This window comes from Hydra viridissima, unplaced genomic scaffold (genome assembly GCF_058129835.1).
Source record: "Hydra viridissima isolate aposymbiotic clone 2 unplaced genomic scaffold, HvirCarnegie_v1 scaffold_1, whole genome shotgun sequence".
In the NCBI taxonomy this organism is placed as follows: domain Eukaryota; kingdom Metazoa; phylum Cnidaria; class Hydrozoa; order Anthoathecata; family Hydridae; genus Hydra; species Hydra viridissima.
The window spans coordinates 8,382,194-8,399,623 of NW_028324300.1; the positions used below are offsets into that span (position 1 = coordinate 8,382,194).

General features: G+C 29.9%; 3 protein-coding genes across 4 annotated transcripts; 2 read left to right on the forward strand and 1 right to left on the reverse strand.

Moving 5' to 3' along the window:
* Window positions 1-1,565: 1,565 nt before the first annotated feature.
* On the reverse strand, window positions 1,566-2,258 carry LOC149893206 (uncharacterized). The gene has a single exon (XM_090093694.1). The coding sequence runs from the start codon at window positions 2,256-2,258 to the stop codon at window positions 1,566-1,568; it is 693 nt and encodes a 230-aa protein (XP_089949820.1).
* A 440-nt stretch (window positions 2,259-2,698) lies between these two features.
* LOC145187267 (electron transfer flavoprotein subunit alpha, mitochondrial-like) lies at window positions 2,699-10,237 on the forward strand. Its single transcript, XM_090069786.1, has 12 exons — window positions 2,699-3,511; window positions 3,809-3,970; window positions 5,740-5,821; window positions 6,455-6,537; window positions 7,331-7,430; window positions 7,558-7,668; window positions 8,593-8,697; window positions 8,969-9,037; window positions 9,142-9,290; window positions 9,582-9,627; window positions 9,905-9,939; window positions 10,093-10,237. Exons 1-12 carry the CDS (start codon window positions 3,485-3,487, stop codon window positions 10,120-10,122), a joined length of 999 nt encoding a protein of 332 aa, XP_089925912.1. The 5' UTR covers window positions 2,699-3,484; the 3' UTR covers window positions 10,123-10,237.
* A 1-nt stretch (window position 10,238) lies between these two features.
* Window positions 10,239-13,571, forward strand: LOC145187266 (synaptotagmin-7-like). 2 transcript variants are annotated; one of them, XM_090069779.1, is made up of 6 exons: window positions 10,239-10,359; window positions 10,510-10,588; window positions 10,762-11,507; window positions 11,638-11,979; window positions 12,712-12,826; window positions 13,137-13,571. In XM_090069779.1, exons 3-6 carry the CDS (start codon window positions 10,815-10,817, stop codon window positions 13,454-13,456), a joined length of 1,470 nt encoding a protein of 489 aa, XP_089925905.1. In that variant the 5' UTR covers window positions 10,239-10,359; window positions 10,510-10,588; window positions 10,762-10,814; the 3' UTR covers window positions 13,457-13,571. The 2 variants fall into 2 exon arrangements, with proteins under 2 accessions (XP_089925905.1, XP_079919733.2); XM_080063607.2 differs by having other exon boundaries at window positions 10,320-10,588.
* The last annotated feature ends 3,859 nt before the right edge of the window (window positions 13,572-17,430 follow it).

Sequence of the window (17,430 nt, forward strand, 5' to 3'; positions counted from 1 at the left end):
GATAAATTCCGGACATAACATGCTCATTTTTTTAGCCAAAAAAGAGACATTTGACTGGTTGCAGCAGCAGAGCAAAATCTTTTAGATTTTTGATTACTCTAAAGTATTAGATTTCATGTTTTTGGTTTTTAGTAGCGCATTAACAATAACATTCCAAATCAGTTATTTTGCTCCATTACCAGAACTTCATTTATTGGTATTTAATTATGGAAGTGCTAATAGCCGGATGGTATTCCGATAGGTATGACAGCTTTCATTTACCTTTTTAAAACCATTCTTGTTCTCCCAAATCAACATATTATAGCAAACAGCAATATTTATTAAAGTTATATGTACATTCATATAACGTGAAGATGGAACTACCTTTATATTGAAATAAAAAATAGGCTTTCTAGTAATACATAAAACTGTTTCAATCATACTCCTTACCCTCCAAGTTGTGTTTAAGTCTAGACAAAAACAGGGAGGAAATACATGACGTCACTTTAAACTGTAATAAACGTATTTAAATTATTTAAACGTCGATATTTAATAGAATACCGAATACAATTGGTATTTTAACTTAGATAAATGGAATTTATATACCTATCGCTTTTTAGTACGCCAGCTCTTTTACTTTATGAGTATTGCGAAATTCTAGTTAAGTATTACGGAAATACTTGAAACTAAATATGGGATTTACATATATATAGCTGACTGCTAGATAATTTTTAATGATAATATTGAAATCTTTACGTGAAGAATCTCAGAAGAACTTTAAATTTAAAGTCTGATATACATAAAAAAAATTAGGGCGCTACTCCACTTTCTCCCCCCCCTAATTTTATGATTGATTCTGATAGAGAATTTTATGCTGATTAAGAATCGTATAAAAACATGGGTCTCAAAATCAACGGAAAGTGCTCTAATCTGATGTTGAAAGTACAAAAATATACCACAAATCGCTAATATTCGCCATCTTGAATTCACTAACTTTACGGTTGATATTGTTTTTAACCGCAAAACATTGCCAGCCTGGTTTTTACTATAAGGAATTTTTTCTGGTTTAATATAGATAGCGATTCCACGGCTCAACGAAAAACATCTGACGTTTGACAAAAAACACGAAATTTTCTTTTTATTTTCTTTTCTCTTTTTATAACAAGTATTTATTTATGTTTTTTTGAAGAATAGATTCTAAGGATTTGTATACAGAAATTATGTATATATATATCTATATTCCTTCGCATATTTTATGACGTTTTTTATTTTTATTTTCGCGACGTAAGAATCATTGTATATGTTTATTTGAATTATAAAAAAATCGTCTGGAATGGCTAATATAGATATGCTGTTAAAACTTGATCCCAAAAGTGAAAAAACCGGTGTTCGGAAAATCTCTGCATCCACATAAACTCGGATAAATAATCAGCTACCATTTCGCGATTAGTTGGCCCCATCATTGATTTGAATTTTGCTTTTGCTCGACACCACATAGCTTCCACGTGATTTGTTGTTACACCTGTCTGTGGATCTACAAAGTTGAGGGTGTGGTTAACGGTACCATGTAAATATGCTGGAGCTTGCTAATCATTATATGCTCTCCACATGTCACTCCAGACAATAGAGCCAGGAAGTATCCATTGATGTATGATAGGAATTAATGTTGCAGCATCGCGGTTCTGGACAGGAATCAAAAAGCCTTTCTTCGTTGCAGGTTCATACCCACCAAATATCCACTGCTGCGGGATTATTCTACCAACTTGATATTTTCTTCGACAAAAAACAGATTCATCTATTTCAACAATGCACCCTGGACCGCCTATTGGATCAGGGTTATTGAGGAAATATGAGACGCAAATGTCTCTGCAAAATTGATTCCAATCAACAATGGTGCTGTCGTTTCCGATATTTAACTCTTGCCTTAAATCACTTATTGATAATCCCCGGCTCTTACCTGCACTTCTACTCCAAGCGTAAGTTAAGCCCAATATTTGCCACAATTGTAGGTGAGATTTCTCAAAGAAGCTGCCTTTTCTAATGTTAAAGGTTCTTTTGCAGCGCTTGACTGGACATCTCCAAATAACTTGATCAACTGACCCATTCTTTGTTTGCTGTGTGCAGGGCACGTTACATACACTACAATTCATGCTTTCAGCGAGTAAACCATAAGTTCTGCACCAGTGAATTGTAGCTTCGATATCGTATTTGAATTTTGCTCCTATTTCTGTCAAAGAAAGTGAGTCAAAAACGTCTATTGTTGGTCTTCGAAGAGCCATGATATGTAGATAAATGAAGAAGCAGAAAAACTATTCTGAAGCACTCCTTTTTATATGACAAACATAATGAAAATGAATTCACGGGGGGTTAACTTGAAGTTTTAAAAGAAAGTCAATAGTTTTAAAGAATTATTTTTATAATTAAAAAATTTTTATCTTGTTTTAAAGTGAATTGTAAAATATAATCAATGAAAGAATTTTTCAACTTATTTGACAAAAGTTTTAAAAGACACTCAAGCTAACAAACTAAGAATCCAGTTGAAGCAAATTGACGCGATAAGAGTAAATGCCATTGAATTTCATTACCTGGTAAGAGAAAAAAAATGCGGTCAATACACCTGATTATGAAACTTAACGCACCGGTTCTTTGTTCTTTTATTCGAAATCTTTTATATAAAAAATAAAAACCAGGCTGTTGATACTTTGAAAGGATAACTTTTAAACAAAAAAAAATCACTTTTCAAGATGGCGAATATTAGCGATTTGTGGTATATTTTTGTACTTTCGACATCAGATTAGAGCACTTTCCGTTGATTTTGAGACCCATGTTTTTATACGATTCTTAATCAGCATAAAATTCTCTATCAGAATCAATCATAAAATTAGGGGGGGGAGAAAGTGGAGTAGCGCCAAAAATTAGTTTTAAGTTAAAAGAAGTGAAACAAAGCAAATTTTGATGGATTAGCCTAAAATATATAACTTGATATTAAGCATGTTATATGCTTAGAAGCTTTCTTTTCCAATTTGTATTTATGTAATGCGATAATACTAAATTACATTTAAGCATATGTATATATATATGTAATGTATGTAATGTATGTAATGTATGTAATGTATGTAATGTATGTAATGTATGTAATGTATGTAATGTATGTAATGTATGTATGTATGTATGTATGTATGTATGTATGTATGTATGTATGTATGTATGTATGTATGTATGTATGTATGTATGTATGTATGTATGTATGTATGTGTGTATGTATGTATGTATGCATGCATGTATAAATTTTATGTATTGTATGTATGTATGTATGTATGTATGTATGTATGTATGTATGTATGTATGTATGTATGTATGTATGTATGTATGTATGTATGTATGTATGTATGTATGTATAATTACATCATTTGAAGAGGCTATGTGCTTAAAAAATGCATTTTAATATTTAAAGTAGTTTTATGCTTAAGTTTTGTGTTTAGTAACAAGCTCTAAGTTCTGCACTATGCTTCAAAGCACTTTAAAGTTATCAGTAAGTAATACTAATTTAATACAAAATTTTAATAAAAATAAAATGTGTAATATGTATGTATGTATGTATGTATGTATGTATGTATGTATGTATGTATGTATGTATGTATGTATGTATGTATGTATGTATGTATGTATGTATGTATGTATGCATGTATGTATGTATACGTGTTTATACATTTTAAATCTATGTATAACTCATTTAAAATGTAAAATTTGTGAACATATAAATAATCTATACATAGAAATATAGGTAAACATTTTTTATTGTAAAAATAAAAATTAATTTTTTTTTTAGAATTCACTTTCGCGTTGCTTGGCAGAGCGGTATGCTAGCACGTTAATAGTAATTGAGCACAATAATGAATCTTTAACACCTGCTTCTCTTCATTCAATTTCTGCTGCAAAAATTATAGGTGGAGATATTACATGTTTGGTTGCTGGAACAAAATGTAAACAAGTAAGATGTTTTTGGAGAATTTTGACTCCATCATAGTGCATGTATTAAAAAAAAAACTGAAAAAACTGCCAGTATTTACAGTAAATTTTTTCAACAAACACTCATGGGATCACAAATAAGTGAGTCACTATCTTTTTTTCTTTTTAATCGTTGTTTATAAATATGAGTTAGACTGTAATTAAAGGTCTAATTGTTGTTGAAACATACATATTGTCCCTGAATTATAGAATCTCGTTCAAGCTAAAAGATTAAGTTTTTATCTCATTAAGATTAATAATATAAGCTAGATAATTTTTTTTTTGCAGTATATTTCAAGGTTTCATTCTCTAGGTATGCAAACAGCAACATCCTCCTATTCATACCCTAATTGCTATGTAAGTCTCAAGGATACGCATGATTTAAAACTCTTTGAAAAAAGGTACATTGAAGGAATGATTTAGGTTAATATTTTGAACTGATTAGTGGAAACATTTACAAAATCACCCAAAGAACTTTTGGGAAAAATACAAACTTCCTCACTTCCATTTATGCTCTGCATTTAAAGACTGCTTTAATGAAAATCTTCTTTATATCTTTTTAGCCTTTGTGAAAAAGGATCTAAAATCTGATTAATGTAAAAGTAATTTTAAAAATTGCCTGCAACATACTATTTGTTATAGTTTTTATGTTAGATTTTTCTTGTTTAAAAAGTTTACTTAACTGAGCCTAACTTAACTTTTTAAGTTGAGTTTAACTTAACTGAGTTTAATTTAGCTTATTTTGAAAAGGTATTAGTCTGGCAGATGTAATACTTTAATCCGCTAAGAGTTCTGAAATTATTACTTAACTAAACCTTGAAAGAAAGGTGTTAAACTATTGTAGTTGAAACTTTCTTTACATGAGGTTTGAAAAGCACATGGGAATAAAGTAATGTTTTGTAAAATTTGCAACATAAATATCCAAAACTGTCTAATCCGTGAATGATCTGTGATCATTCTAGTTAACTATAACCTACTAGCACTTATCAAGTTTATGTTTAAACATCTGTAACTTTTGCTGCAGTATCATAAGTTTGATTGTCAATTGAAAATTTGTGCTGCAGCTGTTAAAAGAGTTGATTAAGCTTCAGTAAAGACTTTAAGTAAAAGTTTAAAATTATTAACAAACAAAGTTCCTACATAAAAACAGATCTCCCATAAATAAACACATTTATTGAAAACACTCAGACAATAGCTTTTTTTGTCAGCAATGATGAAAAATTAATCTATCATTGCTCTTAATTCCGTCAAAAATGTTTTTAGGCTAAAATTCTGTTTTTTAATATATAGTATATACTGGTGTATAAGTTGAATTTTTTTTTTTAAGTTAGCATGATAAATTGAAAAGAGTAGCTATATGTTTAACAACCAATCTATAAGTTGAGATGTATTTTCCAAAGATAAATATTTTCCTCATCTTACATTCTTAAGAAATGTTTTTGATCCATTCTAAATGGCTTTAAGTGTTGATTATAAATTGGTATATAAAATATGCACATGAAGCATGTTTATCAAGACCTAAAAAGGGCAAACCCACACATTGATATGTGTACTTTTTTATGTATACACATACATTTATTTATCAACATATATGTATATATATATATACATATATGTTGATAAATAAATGTTTGTATGTGTATATATATATATATATATATATATATATATATATATATATATATATATATATATATATATATATATATATATATATATATATATATGTATATATACTGAAAATTTATTTAGGTAGCAAATGCTGTCAGTAAGATTAATGGAGTGAAGAATGTACTTTTTGCACAAAATGATAGCTACAAAGGATTTCTTCCAGGTACCCTAATTTTCACTTTTTATCCCTTGTAAACTGTATGCAGTGAGAAAATCAAAAATTAGGAATATGTTGCCATACAGTTTTTATGGGAACAGAATGATGATATGAGATATAACACAAAGATTGTATATATATATATATATATATATATATATATATATATATATATATATATATATATATATATATATATATATATATATATATATATATATATATATAAATTTTAGAAAGAAATAAAGATATATAATAAAAATTTGAAGCAAATATAATGCAAGTTCAAATTTAAAAAAGAAATTGTATATGTAGAGAAAAATGTACTTGGAGAAAACTTTTTCTGTTCTCTTTTTTTGATTTTGAAAGCATTTATGAAAAGTTTCATTTATCAAAATTAAAAAATTTTGATAAATGAAACTTTTGATAAATGCTTTCTGTCTGTGCACTGCAGTGCAGTGCAGAAAAAGTCTAGAAAAAAATGTTTGATTAAATTGAGTAATAATCACGGGCAAAAAAAATTAGCAAAGTTGTTTAATGCTACACAAGTGTTGAAAATTAGGAGCTAGTTGTTTTTCAATTTATACTATAAATCATCTGTAAAAATGATTGAAAATAAATGCAAGTTTTTCTTCATAGAGACTTTGACACCATTAATTGTTGATTTGCAGCATAAGATGAAATACACTCACATTCTTGCAACAGCTACATCTTTTGCAAAGGTAAATTTGATAAATAAAATGAAAAAAATCCATATAGCGGCAAAGTTACAATTTCATTTTAACTAAATTTTGGTTATTTTTTAAAATATTTTAGAGAGGATAAAAAGAGAGAATTACAAATAAAGAACACTTAATTCAACTATAATAAGAAAATTTTTAATGGTTAAAACCAATCTGAATCAATCAAATAAGTATTTTGCATGTTACAGTAAATTTATTTTAGGCAACTTCCATTTTTCATGAAAGTGATTATTGAATTTTTTTTTTTTTTTTTTTGAATATTTTTTTCTGGTTGAAAATGTTATATTTGTTGCACAAAAAAACTAAAGACTCATTGAGGCTGCAAAGAATGCTAATTAAAGTCTGCACCTAATTATAATAAAGTTCTTGAACAGTTTTTTATGATTAAATATTGTTATTCTTTTCTAAATGATCAGCACAATGTGTTAAGATTTAAATAATATTTCTATTTAAGATGCTTTGAATTGTCTGTAAAAATCTTGTATAAATATTGTTTGAAGAAAAATATTTTTGTTTTAAGAGTTTTTTAAGATTGTACTTGTTTTGATTTAATGTGCCATAGGAAATCTATTTTAAATATTTACCTAAACTTCAAATTTAACCTTTGTTGTTACAACATTATACTTAGTATAGATATTTCTTTCAATATTGTTTGATATGATTTTTTCAAAAAGTATTGCTTCTACGTTTCAAGAAATTTTCTTATTTAAGCAGCATCTAAACAGTTAACAAAAACTTTTTTTTTTGTTTGATTGTCTTTTATTTGTTTAAGAATTTACTTCCACGAATAGCTGGCAAACTGGATGTTGCTCCAATTTCAGATATAATTGAAGTAAAGAATGAGAACACGTTTGTTAGAACTATTTATGCAGGTGTGATTTTCACTTGATTTTAATACAAAAATAAACAACATTTGAACTTTTCTAAACATGAGTTTTGAACATTTTTGGAGCATTTTTAAAAACTAAATAATTGTTGTAATAATTATTTTTTCTTCAGGCAATGCAGTTACCACTGTGAAATCATTGGACCCTGTAAAAGTGGTTTCAGTGCGTGCTACATCTTTTGATCTTGCTACAGAAGGTTCTGCTATTGCTAATATTGAAGAAAGTTCGTTTTTCTTTTGTTGTTTAATTTGTATAACAAACAAATAATTTTTTAATTTTCCGACTGATTAATTTAATTGGTTTTGTTTGATTTTTTAAATTTTTTCTTTTGCTCTTCTAGAAAAATCTAGGTTGCTTATTTTTGGTACTATGTTACTTTGTTGTAAAGTTCTACTTAATTATAAATTATGTATAAGTATGCTTATGCATAATTTATATGTAGTATATACTTATGTATATACTACATATTGTTTAGTTTTTAGTTAGGGAATTTTTTTTTACTGTCTATGCATTGTGCTACATCCAGTCTGATTTAATCTTGTTAAAACTTTTGTTTGTTTTTGATTAGAAAGAGAAACCAGGCCAAATAGTTAATACATTTTGAAAATGGATTAAAGATTCAAAAAAAGTTTCTTTTAAAATTAACAAACTGAAAGGTTTATGAAATAATCTCAGGTTTTAATTACAAAAAGGTATTAGCAAATTTAAGAAATGCCGTAGGAAGGTATTATCATGAAATGAAGGTTATTGGCTTGTATTTGATATTAATACTTTGCTTAAATGCAGTTCATAAAACCTATAACGCTGCTATAATGCTATTTTCCCCCTACTATTTGTCTGGTGTGAGGAGGCTCATAAATACCGCTATACGTTAAATATAACGATGCTTACATTATTAAAGTTTTTAAATGTATGAAAGAAATAAAGAGTTAAAGTGCCGAATTATCAGTGTGTGTAAAATATTTGTCCAGTTACTAGTTGGTTAATTGGTTGTTGTTTTCTTCGGTTACATTAGTGTCTAGAACTCGTTCTGTATGAAATGAATTAAACGCATTAATTTGCTCCGGCTGGTTTTCATTCGCTGGTTTTAAATGTGTTTTAAGTAACTTAGTTTTAGAAGCTGTTTTCCAATGTTTTTCTCGTTTAGTATCTGCAACAAGTGGATCATCTGATGGTGTCATATGGGAAAGTTCTGAATTAAGTGTGAGTGAAAGACCCGAACTCACCAGTGCGAAGATTGTTGTGTCGGGAGGTATTTTTATTACGAATGAAGTTATTTTCACGAACTTTATTTTGTCATAATTTTCAGAGCGAACGCTGATATTCCGCTTTCTGAGGAAGGTACGAGTACGGTAGGAAGATGAGCAGATAAATTTTACTGATTTGTCAAATGTTCTTAGAAAGCTTACATAAAACGTTTATCGCAATCTTGTATTAGTTGGGTATGCGCATAGTACATGCGTATATATGCATATAATGTACTATGCGTATTTTTCTTGCAATACTTTTTTAAACTCCTTCAGGTCGGGGTATGAAGAGTGGAGAAAATTTTGAGTTATTATACAAGTTAGCTGATAAACTCAATGCAGCCGGTATGTTATATTTCCTTAATATTCTTTAAGTTGACGATGGTTATAAAAATATAACGACACTAATAAAACTGTTGTATGTAACACATACGATAACACTGATCTAGTTGGTGCTTCACGCGCAGCTGTTGATGCTGGTTACGTGCCAAATGATTTGCAAGTTGGGCAGACAGGGAAAATGGTTGCACCCGAACTCTATATTGCTGTTGCGATATCGGGAGCTATACAGCACTTGGCCGGTATGAAAGACAGCAAGGTAGATTTTTATCGAAATAACTTCTTTAAACAAAAAAAAATCTTTTCTTTTAAACATCAGTCTCCAATTAGGTTTCGTCAAACGAAAAAGAACTTCCTTGAGGTATTTTCTACAAAAGTTGAGTTTTGCCAATTTACGTTACTTGCGGAGATGTTATTTGATTTAGTTAAATTTTAACGCTAAAAATATTGCGTTTTGAATAAAAAAATTATTTAAAAAGAGCATTTATGTAAGATTGAATATACATTTATGAAAATGCTATTCTGTTTTTTATTGCCATAATCTTTTTAGACCATCGTCGCAATTAACAAAGATCCCGACGCGCCTATATTTCAAGGTATGAACGAGAATAGCAACTATTGCAGGAATTTTGATAATGCTAAGCGGGGTGTCGGTTATTTGTTTTGATTACTGGAAACGATTGACATCTGAAATAACTTTTTTCCTGAATTCAAACTTCATACTGAAAAAAAATGTTTATGTTATCATGTTAAAAGATATCATGTGACATTAAATATCCACATCATGTGACATTAAATGTTATTGACTGGATGCTCAAATAAATCTTTTTAAGACTAATTAAAGAGTAATAATTTAATGTTTATTTATTTTAGTTTCTGATTATGGATTGGTGGCCGACTTATTTAAGGTTTGAGAAATGATTTAGCTTTTTTAGTTAACGTCTGTAGTCGAGAAAATGCGAATTTAGAGTGTTGATATCAAAGAGAATGCGAATTTACAATATTGATATCAACGTTTCTTTTTGTGAAATTATGATAATGTATTGTTTTTAATTTCTTAGGTTGTTCCAGAGTTGACGGCAAAGATTTGAATTATAAACTTTTTAATGATAATCGTTTTATATTACTGTGTTTCAAGATAAATATGATGAGTACATTTTTTGTTATATTGGTTTTAAAGATGAAAAAATATATAAATCCTTTAAAGAATTCATCTTATGCTGCAATATTTATATTTTTGTCTCCTGTTTCGCGAAGCCATGACCTTTGCCTGTTCGTTTTATCTGAGCGCGATATTTGTAATCGTTCTATTGCTTGTCATTAATCACGTAGGCAAACTGCAATTTTAGTGAAAATTTTTTATTACGTAAAACAAATTCCTGCTTCATGGTTGTCTTTTGTTGTCTTTTTTTTAAAGTTTAACGGTCAAATCCATGTGTTGTATTACAAAATTCTTGTTTTGTTTTTCCGTTCGTTAGTTTGGCGATTTTTTCACATTTGATTTTTGTTATTGGAATGAAGTAACTATAAAAAATCGATTTACACGTAATTTTGGTGGTAAGATTTATTTGATTTTTTTGATGTTTTTTCATTTTGAAAACCAACATACAGGCAACATTCGCTTTCGCAATCACATGGGTTTGAGCATTAGGTTTACATCATTTCTTTGGGGTTAATATAGGTGCTGTCACTGATATCCGAAACCTCCTGTTTATTCTTTTTGCTTTCAGGTATTAGTTATAAGTATGAGTATGGTAGCAATGATGTGCATACTTAAATAAGTATGTCAGCTAGCAAAGGGCATTCACTCAAAGAAATCCAGCATGATAGAACCTTTTTGACTTCAATCATAGTTACCACTATATTAAGTTGTACAGTTGTTGTTCTACTTGTGCTCATTACGGTTCTATACTTACGTAAAAAACGCAGAAAGAAGAATGTCGCGGCTCCAAAACGAGAGCTTGTATTGCCTTCCCATAATCATTTGGACAGTACAAAAGTTGAAATGCTTCAACGCGTATCAGATGACGAGGGTGAAAAACTACTTGCTGAACACTTACGTAAAATCTCTATACCTCAACAAGTGTTTGCAGCTTCGGTACCTTTTAACCAAGCATCATCAAAAATACATGAAAAAGTCTTAGGCTCAAGATTATCTAAAAACGCTTTTCGCTCATCATTTAACAAGCTAACTCCAGGTGTATCCAATACTAATTTACTCAATCAAAAGGCTTCATCAAATATTGAGCGACGTAGCGGAGAAATTCAGTACAATTTTTCTCGTTCGATGTCTGTCCCAACAGTTAAAGAAGCAGTTTTTTTTAACGAAGATGGTGATAAGATGTGGCTTAGTTCCTTATCAATGATGGGGGCGTCGCCTGAATTAATACAAAAAAAAGCTTGGAATGGAGCTCATGGTAAAGTGAAGTTTGCAATGTATTACAATCGAAGAGGTGAAAATGAGCTGCAAGTGAAGGTACCTTAACTGGCCGTAATTTGCATGTAAAAAATGCATTTTTTACACTAGTCTCTCTGCCAAACCATCCATCATCCTGAAGTTTGCGCTCAAACTGTTTATGAAATGTTTATTTTCTTATATTTTTTAGTTACACGAGTTTGACGATTTACCTTTATCAAGAGAAACTGGTATATCGGTACCTTTTGTTAAAATATATTTATACCCACAAACTGACCACACTTACGCCTCGCAAGATAGTAACAAGCATAACTCTCGCGTTGAAGTGTTAAGTTTTCCACGTGATACAGAATGCACTTTTACTGGGTATTCTCTCGAAAAACTATACCAGATGGCTTTAAAGTTTGTAATTTTGGATTATGACCGGTTTTCGCGTAGTGAATTTGTAGCAGAGTGTGTCGTTTTACTTGACGAGGAGCCACTTGACGGAGAAAGAATTTCTAAGTACTTGAGTATAAAAAAAACACAAGCTGTAAGTCTTAATTGTCTTATTTCTTTACCAAACTTAAGTACAACTGTTTTTAAAGGTGCGTGGCTGTATCCTTGTATTTTCTGTCTCGCACGAACTTTTTGACAAAAAAACGAACAAAAGTGAATAACGGTCTTCCTAGTATCTTTTTACCGTTATTTAGTATATTAGCTATTACATTTCACAGTATAAGGATATAGTTCTAAATTCCATTACAGTTCTTGATTCCTAATATTTCTTTATAAATCTTTTTAAACTTTTTTGAAATAATTTTAACAGTATATTGTGGAGGAATTTTAAACATAGCCTCATATTCTGCAGCGAAACGTTTTTAACAAATCATAGTATTTCTGTCCACTTTTTACAATATATCTTATCTGATGCAATCTAGAGAATTTTTCGTTTTTTTAAGTTTATTATTTTCGAACCAATAAGCACATTTGAACACATTTTATTTTCGAACCAATAAGCATCATAATGAAAAAAAAACCTATTAGAAAAATTACTGTGATATAATTTATAGTCACACTTAATATTGGAATTTAAAACCGCTTTTTCCAAGGTAACAACTCAGACAAAAAGTTATATATATATATATATATATATATATATATAGAAAGAGAGAGAATACGTATATAAAAAAAAGAGAGAGGTAAAGAAAGGGGTGGGGTGGGTGCGGAGAGGAGGAGCTAAAATAGACAAGTTTTGTCTCAATACTACTTCTTATTCTTCAAGGTTAATGATATGGGAAACTTGCTTATTTCGCTCTGTTACCAACCCAACGGTAATCATGTATGTATTGTGATACTCAAAGCAACTGGATTACCAGACACCGAGGGAAAATTGTCAGGTCTGTGTGTTTGAGTTTTGTTTATTTACACAATAAATGGGTTTTTTTATTGTTTCATAAGACAAATTTTCAAAGTATATCAAAATATATTTCAAATTATATAAATGTATTTTGAATTTATTTTAATTTTATGTGCTTTTTAAATTTATATAGTTACATACTTTTTTTTTCTAAAGTAAAATTCCAATGCAAATTGATCTAAATGATGTTCGGAAAATGATTGCCGACTTTTTCCGAACGATTACTTTATTTCATTTTTTTTTTTTTTTTTCTTAATTTATTGAATTTTTAACTAAAAATGTTTTTTTAGATCATTTTGTGAAAATCAGCTTATTGCAGAATGGCACTATATTGGATAAACGCCGAACTCATATTATCAAGAAAAACACTTGCCCCGTTTTTAACGAGAGGCTAATATTTCCCGTTGACGAGAATGTAATTCGTAACCTCGTTATAGTGTTTGACGTCATACGTCAGGAATCAAAAATTAAACACGAAAAAGTGGGGAGTGTTATTTTAGCAAACCATTGTTTGCTAAGACAAGTAACCCCCCACGAAATCCAACATTTTAATGAAATGCTTATTTCTCCGCAGCGGCAAATAGCTGAGTGGCATAAAATTGTTTTGTAAAACACTTCTTTGGTGAAACATGCTTGTAAAGCTCCTACCATTTTAAAATTTTCTTTTTTTGAAAAAGACATTTTGTTTTTTCAAAAGTGTAAAGCTTTAAACGCTTGCTTTATTTTAATTGATCTGTTTTAATCCGTGGATTTAAGTAACAATAACGTGACGACGCTCTTGAGTATTTGAAGTATATCCGGTAGGATTCGCGTTAGGCGTGGAAGGAGTGGGCTTTTGTTACGTCTCTTACGCGATATTCTAAGTTTGATAATTTATTACCATAGTTTTAATTCGTGTAATTAGTTTCTATTCTCGTTTAAGCAATATAAAATATATGCATTCTAAGCCTGCTATCACCTTTTACAGATTTGTACATTGTGTAAATATTGAAGTACTTTTTTTATAGTTTGTTCTTTTTCTGCGAAAAGTGAGATTTTTGGTTGTTGACCTAAATGCAGCAATTAGTGTAAAAGCTCAAACGTTCTCATTCAGATTGAATCTCTTCGTGAGCTTCGACATGAATACGACAAGTAGTGAACACTAATTTTGTTAAATCAATAATCATGAAATCCTTTATTATTAAAAATAATTATTCATTAAAAATAATTATTATTCATTAAAAATAAAAAAGGATTTCATGATTTTATTTTAAAAAGTTGATGAACATGAAATTTTTTTTTTTTTTTTTTTTTTTTTTTTTTTTACGATTTTGAGTTACATGCAGTTAAAGTTAGTTTATGTAACAAATCAAATAAAAACTACTGAGGTTACGACATAATCAATCAAATAAAAACTACTGAGGTAACGACTTAATCAAGCAATTATCTTAACCAAAAGTGTTTAAGTAATTGTAAACAACAACAAGTTAGAGAAATATAAATATCAACAAAAAAAACGAGAGTTGAATAAAGTTTTCAAAAAACAGAGCCGCATCAGGAAATCTTACAGAAACTGCTGTCATCTAAAGGTCTATTGTTGTGCACTTCACTAGTTAGTATCAAACATGAAACTTATACAAAGAGAATATCAACATGATTTGAAAAAAACTGGGTTGTTTCCAAAAGAACTGGTTGTCTTATGAATTTATCCACAAATTAATATTTAACAAAATGTTTAAATCACAGAGTGCATTTGGGATTAGCAGATCAGATAAAATTATTTTCTGAAATTGATGATTTCCAAATTTTGCAGACACGTTTTGTTTTATCATTAATCATATCAAAGTTGCATGGTGTTAAGGAGGTAGAGAAAACCCGACCCGAATACCCGCGCTTATCCGTAGACGGGTAATTTTAATAACTTTAGTTACCCGATATCCAAACCTTCGGATGGGGTACTACCCAATTTAAGCTACCCGAATATTACCCGTAGTATTACCCGATTATCGGGTAATTTTATTACCCGAAATCAAGTAAAAAGATTACCCGATCCTCGAACCGAAAATTTCGCGCGATCGGATATTTTCGTTCATTTTTTTTTTTTTTAACTGCTTTTTTTAAGTTTAACTTTATTTCAATTCTTTTAATATTATATTTATTTCTATTTGTTAGTTCCACCCAGTTCAGGTAAGTATTAATTTCTAACTAATTAAAAGTTAATCCTTACATGAAGTGGGTGGAAATAATACTCTATGTAAGTATTAATTCCACCTACTCCATGTAAGTAATAGTTTTTAATCAGCTAAAAATTAATACTTTTATGGAATAGGTGGAATTAATTCTCAATTCTTCGCATTTTTTTTTTAAACATTGTGCTATCACTTTTTAAATATAAAAGTAAGTAAAAATGTCTTTTTTAAAATTTCTTTTTCTATTTAATACGCTACACGTTTTTGTTACGGGGTCATCGAAACTACCCGTAATTCGGAACTACGCACTAGTCGGGTAATAAAATATCTCGTATTTTTTTTCAAAACAAAATATGTTAAATAGTTTTATATTTTTTAAAAACTTTTTTATGACTACTTTAAGGTCTTCTTTTTATTAATTTAGTTATGACTATTTTAAATCCTTCCTATAAAATTATTTGCTGTTTGAATGCACGTCCAGTTGTTTATTGCAATTATGTATGTATGTATGTATGTATGTATGTATGTATGTATGTATGTATGTATGTATGTATGTATGTATGTATGTATGTATGTATGTATGTATGTATGTATGTATGTATGTATGTATGTATGTATGCATGCATGCATGTATGTATAAATTTTATTTTCATATTTCTATCTATTTTATGCTTGTTTAAGGCATTACATATATACATATATTAGGGCGTCCCAGCCGCCCCAACTTTTTGCAAAATTGCTGTTCAAAATTTTGCAACTGTGTTTCATCATATATACACCGGAAATATATGTGTTTTTATGATTTTCAAAAAATTGAGCCACCACAATCAAATTGAAGATTACGTTATATTATTGAATTTTCATCTTTTTAGACTAAAATGCAAATTAAAGGATGAAAAACGCAATATTTTCCATTGAAGGATGTAATATCGTGTACAATGTTCATTGTTTATTATAAAAATCGAAATGTCATTTATGTATTTAATCATCAATCATCATCCAGTGCTAGGAACTGTGGCTTCTCTTGAGAACAAGATGATAGTTTCCGCTGATCTGGAACTTTATTTCACGAACTTTTAACTACTTGGAGTACATCTTGGAACCTTTCTTCGTCCGTTGTTACAATCAAGAAATCATGACATAGCTTTACTCCTCGTTCACCAGCCTCGTTGACTACTTGAAGACTTTGAACAATTGTCTTCAGTTCAAGAAAGTCGTCCAGTTTTGTCCATTATTGGCTGGTGTTTGAAAAAACTCATAGGGACCATTCACAATATGGAAAAACCTCATTGATTCAGGGACAATCAAATCACTCAGTGACTTAATCTCCTCTGAAATTGGTTTAAGGTTAGGCTTTCCGAAGGATGCTCCAACACGATCTGTAGTACTTCCAGCACTTTCAAATTGGAGGAGCCGGAGCCTTATACTCTCTTTGTCTTTGTCAGATACCATTTGTGAGAAAAGAGCCAATGGAACAAGCTCTTCATTCATATACCAAATATATCTGCTAAGAGCTTTTATTCCCTTGCCAGCAATTATAGAGTCATGGTGTGCAAACTGTTTCAGTTTCTTGACTAAAATCAATTCGTTGACTGGGGCATCAGCTGCAAGTGAGCATTTAATCCACCATTGCACGTAGACACTTACAGAAAACATACAGAAACGTTCTAATTTCTTGATTTGATTTTTGGTTGCAACTTCTGAATCGGGAAACTGCTCAATTATCTTTCCGGACAATAATACTATTTTCATAGTGAACAGAAGTTTTACACTCCATCTTGCTTTGTGCAAAGCTCCAGGGTGCTCATGCTATACTTCTGAGGTTCGGATCCTTTTGTAACTAATAACAGGCTGAGTTGAATAAGTTCTTGGTGATCCCCTCGAGTAAAATCTAACGTTAGGAATTCACGGAAGCAATTTGTTAAGCTTTCTTGTTCCTTTTCAGTTGCTCTAGGAAGTTCAGGATAGTAAAAGTTTGCTTTATTAACTGGTGGAAGTTGTAAGTAGTGGCTCTTGAATCTGCAATAATTTATAATCATTACCACTAGTTAAAGCAAGTCAATTTAATCAATTAAAAAAATCTTTTTTTTCAATGATGTTGTTAAAGCATTAGGCTTACCTTTTAAAAAGTTACATGTTTGGACCAGATGAAGCCTCTATATTTAATGAATCACAACAGCCCCTAAGCATGACTTCTCCTACATGCCTGCGGCATGCAAACCACAACAAGGGGCGGTCTAGTACTTTCTGCAGGCAGACACGTGCTGCAGTATGTCTTGTGATGTAAAGAGTGAATTAATTAATTCTTTGATAAAGCTAAACCTAATAGCCTTACAATTGTCCATTACTAAAACCTCCATAGTATTTGTAATCCTAGAGCTTGTGCAAAAATGATTTGTTGATTTGAAATTTGATA